At 39.7% G+C, this 9,991-nt stretch overlaps 1 protein-coding gene across 1 annotated transcript; it reads left to right on the plus strand.

The window, feature by feature from the left end:
- The first annotated feature begins 2,565 nt into the window (after positions 1–2,565).
- aida (axin interactor, dorsalization associated) lies at positions 2,566–9,991 on the plus strand. Its single transcript, XM_064990728.1, is given in 11 exon segments — positions 2,566–2,886; positions 3,681–3,694; positions 3,697–3,746; positions 4,020–4,073; positions 5,413–5,467; positions 5,576–5,639; positions 5,903–6,006; positions 7,305–7,427; positions 7,639–7,761; positions 7,918–8,035; positions 8,248–9,991. Coding segments are annotated over 11 exon segments (909 nt in total). The 5' UTR covers positions 2,566–2,779; the 3' UTR covers positions 8,345–9,991.

The raw sequence follows: 9,991 nt of genomic DNA on the forward strand, positions 1-9,991 counted from the left end.
GAGATATAATAAAAAAGGTCTGAACAGACATTGTGTACAGTACAATACCTGCATTATTTTTATTGGCCCTCATGAGAAATATTTTTGAAATGCATAATTGCTTTTCTTCTTTCTTGAGGTTATCACTGATCTGTGAACTGGGTATGTTTAAATTTTACATTTAAGTAATTTAGCAGACGCTCTTATCCATAGCGACTTACAATTAGTGCATTAATCTTAAAATAGCTAGATGAGACAACATGTTAATAGTATCATGTACATTTGCCCTGAACAAATATTTATCAGCAAAGTCAGTGCTAGTGGGAAAAGAGAAGTACCAATAAAAATAGTATTTTATTTTTATGTCAGAGCATTGTTTCTATCTCATTGCTTGTTCCCAAGCAATTGCTTGTTCCCTTGTTCCCAAGCAATTTTCACGGAAAATAGATAGGATTAAAGAATGTGTTTCCCAAAAATTCAAACTGGGCCTGGGGTTCGGTGTGAGACCTCACACTAACTGATCGTTAATGAGTCCCAATGCATCCCAGCCTAAACAGTTCCGTATGGAACCGTTCAAGCATTTATTATGACGACATTTTGTGACGTTTTTGTTCGTTTTGGACTTTAGACAGATCGGGTGTTACCGATGTGAAATGGCTAGCTAGTTAGCTGTGGTGTGCGCTAATAGCGTTTCAATCGGTGACCTCACTCTCTCTGAGACCTTGAAGTAGTTGTTCCCCTTGCTCTTCAAGGGCCGTGGCTTTTGTGGAGCGAGGGTGGCTGTTGTCTGTGTGCAGAGGGTCCCTGGTTCGGGCCCAGGTAGGGGTGAGGAGAGGGACGGAAGCTAAACTGTTACATTGATGCTGTTAACCCATCTCTTTGGAGCTATGGGTAACGATGATTCGAGGGTGGCTGTTGTCGATGTGTGCAGAGGGTCACTGGTTCGAGCCCAAGTGGGGGCGAGGAGAGGGGCGGAAGCTATAGTGTTACACGGGCACGCGAATCTACGCCCCCTCTTCGGCGATTGGTCAACAGGGATTTTCAATGAAGCGCATGTTGTTGTCATTCAATGAGAGACGACTCATCCTCATGCACATTTATCCACTTGAAAAATACTGCCCCAAACATCCTACTCATATGCAAAATTGCACGACTAAGATCTCTTCCGGCAGGTTTTACTTAGCATTATGTGTTCCCTACCAAGTGCTTATAAGGGCACAGATGACAGACCGGTGGAAATAAATCATTCTCTCTACTATTAATCAGACATTTCAGATTCTTAAAATAAAGTGGTGATCCGAACTGACCTAAGACAGGGTATTTTTACTAGGAATAAATGTCAGGAATTGTGAAAAATTGAGTTGAAATGTATTTGGCTAAGGTGTATGTAAACTTCCGACTTCAACTGTATGTTAGATATTGCTGCACTTTCAGAACTAGAAGCAGAAGCATTTTGCTACACTCACAATAACATATGCTAATCATGTGTATGTGACCAACACAATTTTATTTGAGATCCTATTGGTGCGTTGTAGCATATATTTGCATATTCCATTATGGAATGCCTCCTCTGTGATGTGCAAGTGTGCAATAACTCAATTTGCATTTGTACTCCTTTGAAACAATGCACTTTTTAAAAACCTTTAGTGAAGGGTAAAGTCTACAAAAATGTGTCCACTCTGTTTGTAACAGATTCTAGTTTAGGGAACAGACTACTGTATTGAGATGAAATGTTTCATCAATATAAACATTTGCAGAATATCGGGCCAAATACACTTGGCTTCCTCTCACTACTATATTTGGTCGTGGGTAGAAACGCCAAGCAGGTGCTTCGCATTTATACATTCATGAAATATCTGTCCCATTGTTCTATCTGTGATAACGTCCTACCAGGCTGGCCGGAAGTGACACACGGTCAGGAACACAGCTCATTCAGGAACACAGCTCATTCAAAACCGTAACCGATCACAGAGACGCCAGATCCTCCCAACAGTGCTCCCTATCCTCTCACTTCTCTCGACACGCCCATTGAAAGGGTCACTCTGGCGATGCAGCTTCCTACACTTGCTGAATATACCAAATATGTTTTATAAATAAACCAAGATAGACAACAGCATGTCGTTTACAATGGGAACAAATTAGTCACAGTTGGCAGAACAAGCAAGAAGGTGGGTAGAATCCAAGCACGAGCTGGCATTTATCTGCATATTTTAGTTAGGGAACGCCTACTCTGTGAAGTGCGCCTGTGCAATAACTCAATTCGCCTTTGCACTAATTTCAAACAACGCGATTTTTAAAAACTTTTGCTTTTGGTGCAGTCTACAAAACTTGGTCCACTCTGTTCATGACAGATATTCGTTTTGGGAACAGAAAACTGTATTTAAATCAAATGTTTAATCGATGAGGAAATTTGCATAATGTCGGCCAAAATCCATCTCGTTCCATCTTCTCCTTACTGCCGGCCAGTGGGCTTCCAGTCACTACCATATTAGTAAGTGGAAACGCCAAGCGGATGCTTCACATTCATACATCCGGTGAAATATCTGTCTCAAACGTTTATCTGTGACTCTACTGCATATTGTGAGAGGCGGGACTTCCCTTCGTTTACGGATAGAGATTTAGGTGAGAACATAGCCAAGGGATCGTTACTGTATCAACTATTGGTAGGCCTATCACAGGTTTATGTGAAAGCCTCAGTACAGTAGCACAACTACTAGGATACAATGTTCCGGCGAGGGACATAGTAGCCCATATCGGCGATGCTAACCTGAAACGTCTTGTGCAACTCCACCCTGTGAACATGTCTGATGTCAACAAGACTATCCAGAAATGGCACGCGAGTTTCACAAAAGGCACGGACTTTGATTCTTGGGGACAATTAGTAGAGGCCATAGATGAGTACCAAATGTAAGTTGCATCATCTGTCACAGTGTTTAGAAGAATGACAAGAATGCGAAAGGATGGTTGCATCTTACTATCTATTCAAGATAATGTTTACACCGCTCATCTCGAAATATGTAGTAAAATATATCATTATTGTTTTCATGAAGTATCAGCAAAGCCAGCAAATCTAAAAACCATCAGCAATAGAAAGCCATTGCATGATCTTTGATGTGGTGTAACTGTAACTAATTTCTCTTTGCGTTACATTATCACAAAGATGGGAAGTCAATTTGCATCTGTTACAATGTTGCTACCATATTAGTTTATAAATCACAATTAGAATTTGGGTTGATGCATTCTGAAAATGCAATTTATATGACAGAGCAAGTCACTCATATGGGCATAGGGAAATTATCTGCCACACCCTCCTATTCTAATGGGTGGAGCTCTGATCTGTGGATGTGTCATAAGCTGCTGCTGATGAACAAAAACAAATGAGGATATATTCAAGACATTATTAAATACGTTTATCTCAAAATAGTATACTGTATTACACAGGAATGACAATCATGATAATGTTGAGGCTACTGTACCTCTTCTCTTGGCCCAGGAGGGGGCATGAGAATAATGCATTTCATTATTTTATTGCCACAACACCCATTCTTAGATGCCTTCAACGATGACTAGTGCTGTAGTTTACAACCATTTTTACTCAGCATATTTGTTAACATATTGTTTCCATATTTTGGGAACTATTAGTTTAACTTGATTAAGAATATGCATTTAACTGATGTTTCTATTAATTTATATGTATATAGACTCGCAAGGCAGCTGCAAAAGAGGTACAGTCAACAAACCCATCTGACTTCACAGAGGACCAGAAGGTACATACTTTTCTCAGACTAATTTCAACACCAGGTGAATTAATGAATACTCATATTCAACACTGGGTGAATTAATGACTACTTATAGTCTTAGGCTACCTCAAACTCACTTTCCTCTATCTCATTATCATATAGCCTATGCGGATTTTCATATGCCTTCTTTTTATAGCTGAAAGATACAGTTTTTCATCACAACATATTTATTAACAGAAAAAGGTTTGACATTCAGTGGATCACTGATGATGTGAAACCTGATTTTTATTTTATTTTTAGAAAACATTAGGGAAGTTTGCAACATGCCTGGAGATGAGAAGCTCTGCCTTGCAGGTTTGTACCTCTGATTACCTAATACCACTAAATGAATGCTCTCTTTCTACCTATTCATCAGTGTTGAACTGTCTATAGGCCGATGAATACATCCAATACCAATCTGTGATGGCAAATCAAATTACATTTTATCTATCACATGCCTCGAATACAACAGGTGTAGGTAGACCTTACAGTGAAATGCTTACTTACAAGCCCTTAACCAACAATGCAGTAGTAAGAACAAAATACAACACAAAAAATAAATAAAAGTAACAAATAATTAAAGAGCAGCAGTGAAATAACAATAGCGAGGCTATATACAGGGGTTACCAGTACAAAGTCAATGTGCGGGGGCACCGGTTAGTCGAGGTAATTGAGGTAATATGTACATGGAGGTAGAGTTATTAAAGTGACTATGCATAGATAATAAACAGAGTAGCAGCAGCATAACAGAGGGGTGGGTGCAATGCAAATAGTCTGGGTAGCCATTTGATTAGATGTTCAGGAGTCTTATGTCTTGGGGGTAGAAGCTGTTTAGAAGCCTCTTGGACCTAGACTTGGCGCTCCGGTACCGCTTGCCGTTCGGTAGCAGAAAGAACAGTCTATGACAAGGGTGGCTGGAGTCTTTGACAATTTTTAGGACTTTCCTGACACCACCTGGTATAAGAGGTCCTGGATGGCAGGAAGCTTGGCCTTACGCACTACCCTCTGTAGTGCCTTGTGGCCGGAGGCCGAGCTGTTGCCATATAAGGCAGTGATGCAACCAGTCAGGATGCATTCGATGGTGCAGCTGTCAAAACTTTTCAGGATCTGAGGACCCATGCCAAATCTTTTCAGTCTCCTGAGGGAGAATAGCTTTTGTCGTGCCCTCTTCGCGACTATCTTGGTGTGCTTGGACCATGTTAGTTTGTTGTTGATGTGGACATCAAGGAGCTTGAAGCTCTCAACCGGCACCACTACAGCCCTGTCGATGAGAATGGGGTGTGTTCGGTCCTCCTTTTCCTGTGGTCCACATTCATCTCCTTTGTCTTGAGTATTCATCTAATTAAGTGTGAATGTGGACATGTTACGTCTCGCCGGCCAATTATCATATTGATGAAAATCCAGTGTCTGTGTTATGACTAACATACGATTGATTACATGATGTTACACTCATTCTGTTTTTTTTAATGATTTCTAATTCTTAACCTTCCATGATATGCATTTAACTCTGTAACACAACCTTGTCAGTGTATCACAGGAAGATTTTGTCAGAGTTGTCAGATGTTCCAAGGCTGTGACAATTGGCTCCAAAATGTATTCACGTCTTCAGCGAATTCTTGATTTCAGTATTTCCCATCTTCTTTTGCTCCTTTAGTGCACACAATCTCAGGAGGAGTTCAAGTTGGAAGATCTGAAGAAACTGGAAATTAGTGTGTATACTAGGAAGAATGTGATATCGTCAACATCTAAATGATTTATTCATCATAAGTTGAATGTTTTGGCAATGATATGTGTTAATTATGCTTTTCTGTCAACAGTTATCAAGAGTATTTTAACGTATAACAAAGATTTTCCTTTTGACGTGCAGCCAGTGCCCTTGAGGTAAATGAAGATCGATGAACCATCACAATGCAGGCCACTTATTGTCGTACCCAATGTAAATACAGAGAAAACCCAGAAGTGTTTTTGTTTAAGTACACAATAATCAGAACAAATCAGAGCAAATTATGGAGTAAAGCAAATGGTATTACTAAAAATTCAACAATGGCTTCCCCACCTGAATGACCTAATCTAATCTCCTAACAACGTGCTGAGTCTGTAAATATTCAAAACAAGTAATCTAATGAATGAAATCTTACATTCAGGAGAATCCTGGCCCCGGGGGAGGAGGAGAACTTGGAGGTGGAAGAAGAGGAGGATGCTGCTACAGGAGCAGGCTCCCCAGAGTCCTTTCCCAACAGAGTACCAGGTAAGTACTCACAAAGTACTTGCAAAGTACTCAACAAATAAAGTGTTTTATTTGTCATCTATGATGTACAGTGCCTTGCGAAAGTATTCGGCCCCCTTGAACCTTGCAATCTTTTGCCACATGAAAACTGCTGTTCACAAATGCTCTCCATCCAACCTCACTGAGCTCGAGCTGTTTTGCAAGGAGGAATGGGAATAAAATTTCAGTCTCTCGATGTGCAAAACTGATAGAGGCATACCCCAAGCGACTTACAGCTGTAGTCGCAGCAAAAGGTGGCGCTACAAAGTATTAACTTAAGGGGGCTGAATAATTTTGCACGTTCAATTTTTCAGTTTTTGATTTGTTAAAAAAGTTTGAAATATCCAATAAATGTCATGGTTATTTATTTTGGCTTTGTGGCCCTGTTTCGAGTGCCTTTGTGATTGCTGTCTCCTCTGTTCCCTGTCTCTCTGCATGGCTTCGTCGCTCTGTCCTCACTGCCTGCTCCATTCACAGTTTTGCAAGGTATGGTTTGGTTGAGAAGTAAGGGGCTGGCATGGGTCTGAATGAGTCTATGTCTTTTTATAGTTTTGTCATAGCATGAATATAATTGCCTACTAATGGACAGTTTGTTATTATCAAAAACCCTATCCTACTACTACTAGATAGCTTTAGTTGTTGAATCTACTTTTCAACGTCTTTTTTTTATAAGCATTCACCAAAACGTGTATGTCATCTTAGCCTTATCTGTTAGTCAGTCTACAACTTCTTCTGCTGCCTATTATTGTATAAGTAAAATACTGCTGACAGTAATGACTTAAAGAAGGATCTGTAAGTATAAACACTGGTTACGTCCCAAATGACACCCTATTCCCTATGCAGTGCATTACAGGCCCTGGTCAAAAGTAGTGCACTATAGTAAAGCACTTGTCCCCCTTGCCCATTTTTTATTTATTTTTGTATTCCTTGTAAGTTCTTGTGCTGTTCGGGGAATAACCTATGTGTAAATGTAACAATCTGCTGCTGTATGTTTTTGTGATATTTTTGATCGTTTTGTTTGTCTTGTGTAGTTTCTTAATCATTGTACATAAACTGTATGTGTAAACATGTATACGCAGGGCCCAGCTGTAAAAGAGACCTTGGTCTCTGTCTGTGTTCCTTGTTGAAATAAAGGTATAATAAAATAATAATATAGGGAGTAGGGTTCCATTTGGGACATTACCATTATCTTGATTTCAGCTGCATTAGTTCTGGGAATGTGGGAAAGTTTTCTGCAATTATTGTATCTTAGAAAGTTACAGCTTTCATGTCTCCAACAGGGACATTGTTGCCACGGTTACCCTCAGAGCCCAGGATGTCGCTGCTCACAATAAAGATTGACAAGATTGGGCTGAAAGATGCAGGGCAATGCATTGATCCCTACATGACAGTTAGTGTGAAAGGTACTATATATAGGCTATATTGTTTACATTGCTGAGATGAGTTGCTTACCTTCACGTCTGAAATGGTAAGGTCTGAAGCAGTGATAATCTAGAAAAATGTTAAAATAATTATCTCTGTTGAGTTGACACTTGACAGTACATTTTTTAAAATATATATAATTTATTCCTGCAGAACAGCCCAAGTGAATCTGAACATTTTTTTTCCCAACAGATTTGAGTGGCATTGATTTGAACCCAGTGCAAGACACACCTGTGGCAACCCGAAAGGAGGACACATACATTCACTTCAGCGTAGACATTGAGATCCAGAGACATATCGAGAGACTACCAAAAGGTAGTCAAACGTTCTATTTCTACTGAATTCGTAGTGGGGGCCTCTATTTAGCCAGTATCATGTAATATTAAGCTAATACAGTGTCAGTTTATGTTCAAATCCTTGCAGAGGGGTTGGGCAGATAATTGTTAATCCTGAATTTTGTTCACGTTCCAGGGGCAGCTATTTTCTTTGAATTCAAGCACTATAAACCCAAGAAGGGGTTTACCAGCACAAAATGCTTTGCCTTCATGGAAATGGATGAGATCAAACCTGGTCCCATTGTGATCGAGTTGTGAGTGACACATTTTGTGTTTTCCAGATTAATTTTCTTTAAATGTACTATTTTATTTTAAGATGAAAATAAATTACATTTGATAACTATTTATTTTGAGAATCTCAGATTTCAGCTATTTTTCTGGGGGGGGGGGGGGGGGTTATAGGGTTCAGTCTGCTCTTTGAATATACTGTTTGAATGAATCACGTATTTATGCTATCGGATGTCAGGTACAAGAAGCCTACTGACTTCAAGAGGAAGAAGCTCCAGCTCCTGACCAAAAAGCCACTCTATCTCCACCTCCACCAGACGTTGCACAAAGATTAATAACCATGGTCACTGAGTAAAGCACATCAAGAATGCAGAAGCGCCACAGAATTCCACTGTAGTCATCAGACATCCAGCAAAGTTTGGTGTACCGACTCCCTATCCGCCTCCACTCACATCAGCAATACTAAACCCAGCCACAACCTCAACTCTGTGATAGGACGGCCCTGGATGACACATATTAACTACAGCGATGACAACACACTACTGTATAATGCTGCTTCGTAACCAAGTGGGAGGTGGGAATTTACCAGTTGTGAAGTCATAAATACCAGTTGGATGCATTCACGTGCTTTGAAAAGATCATTTGGCTAATGGCCAACAAGCTACCTAAACCATAAACTAGAAGCTATCATGCTGGTAAACAAATGAGTGTTAAAAAAACATATTCATAGATTGCTTTTTATAAATAATGATTTGTTGCATTTAATTGCAGAAAAATGCTGTTATCCAGGTCATTTCCTAAGTAGGTGACCTCAGAGGTCAGCATGTGGGAGAAGTGGGAGCTCAGGATGATGTATGAGTTTCCCACTAGTAATTACCAGTTGGAGGGCCTTTCAAATTGATTTTTCCCAGTTGTATATGGTAAATTCCCACTTGGTTACAAACGCATTTGACCCCTCTGGTGCCAATTAGCGATCACTTTTTTCTCTCTTCTCTGCATGACGCTCAATGGAAAAGAAGAGTTGAGATAGCAATTGGTACTGTATGTCAAACAACCAGCAGAAAAACAACCAGCCTCGTCTTTAGTCTTCCTCTGCCTTTCCCTTTGGGGATGAAAGAGGATCAACATGGTCATTGGTGCTCAAGTGGTGTATTGATGATGTCATATCCTGGTGCAAATTTCAAAATATCTCATTGTGCCCATTTGACACTGCCACAGTGAAAATATATAACTGCCCTGTTCATTTACTTACATCCTTATCACTGATCTAGCCGTTATTTAATAGGTCAAAGTAATATATTGGGATATTTGCTTTAATCTATCCTATCACATTATATGTGTGATTACTTCAAGGATGGGAGGAAGGATGCATTTTTTTAGCATTCAAAAAGGATTCTGAGATGCTATGTCATCCTGTTATAAAGGGAGTTGAAAAGGATGCTGCATGAACTGAAGTTGACTTTTACCTTTGTTTTGAATGCTGTTCCCATCAAGGCCACAATGGCTAACCACTATTTAAACATTGTCTCCATTTTATTAAAATTTGGATATTTTTTTGTTGTAATGGCACTAACTGAATACACTTATGGTGCTTTCAAGACAACTGGGAACTCTGAAAAAATTTGGTCAAATCATGACGTCAGTGATCTTCGGGTCGGAAAGTCAGAGATCTAGAAAGGTGCCAGAGTTCCCAACTTGAGTTGGATGACTAAAAATATTTCTCCTAGTCAGAGCTTGTTTTTTTCAGAGTTCCCGGTTGTCTTGAACACACTGAAGTCGGAGATTTCTGAGTTCCCAGTTGTTTTGAACACGGCATTAAGAGACACTAATCAGTGCATATTATTGTGTGTGCTGTCCGACAGGGTTGACGATTGTCAATACAGTGTTGTGCTTTTAGTAACAGGTTGTGAGAAAATGAATATTTATCATTGGACTGACAATTTACACTATTTTAATTTTTAATAAACAAAATGCTGTTTGAA

The sequence above is a fragment of the Oncorhynchus masou genome, chromosome 16 (assembly GCF_036934945.1).
Source record: "Oncorhynchus masou masou isolate Uvic2021 chromosome 16, UVic_Omas_1.1, whole genome shotgun sequence".
Taxonomy (NCBI): Eukaryota; Metazoa; Chordata; class Actinopteri; order Salmoniformes; family Salmonidae; genus Oncorhynchus; species Oncorhynchus masou.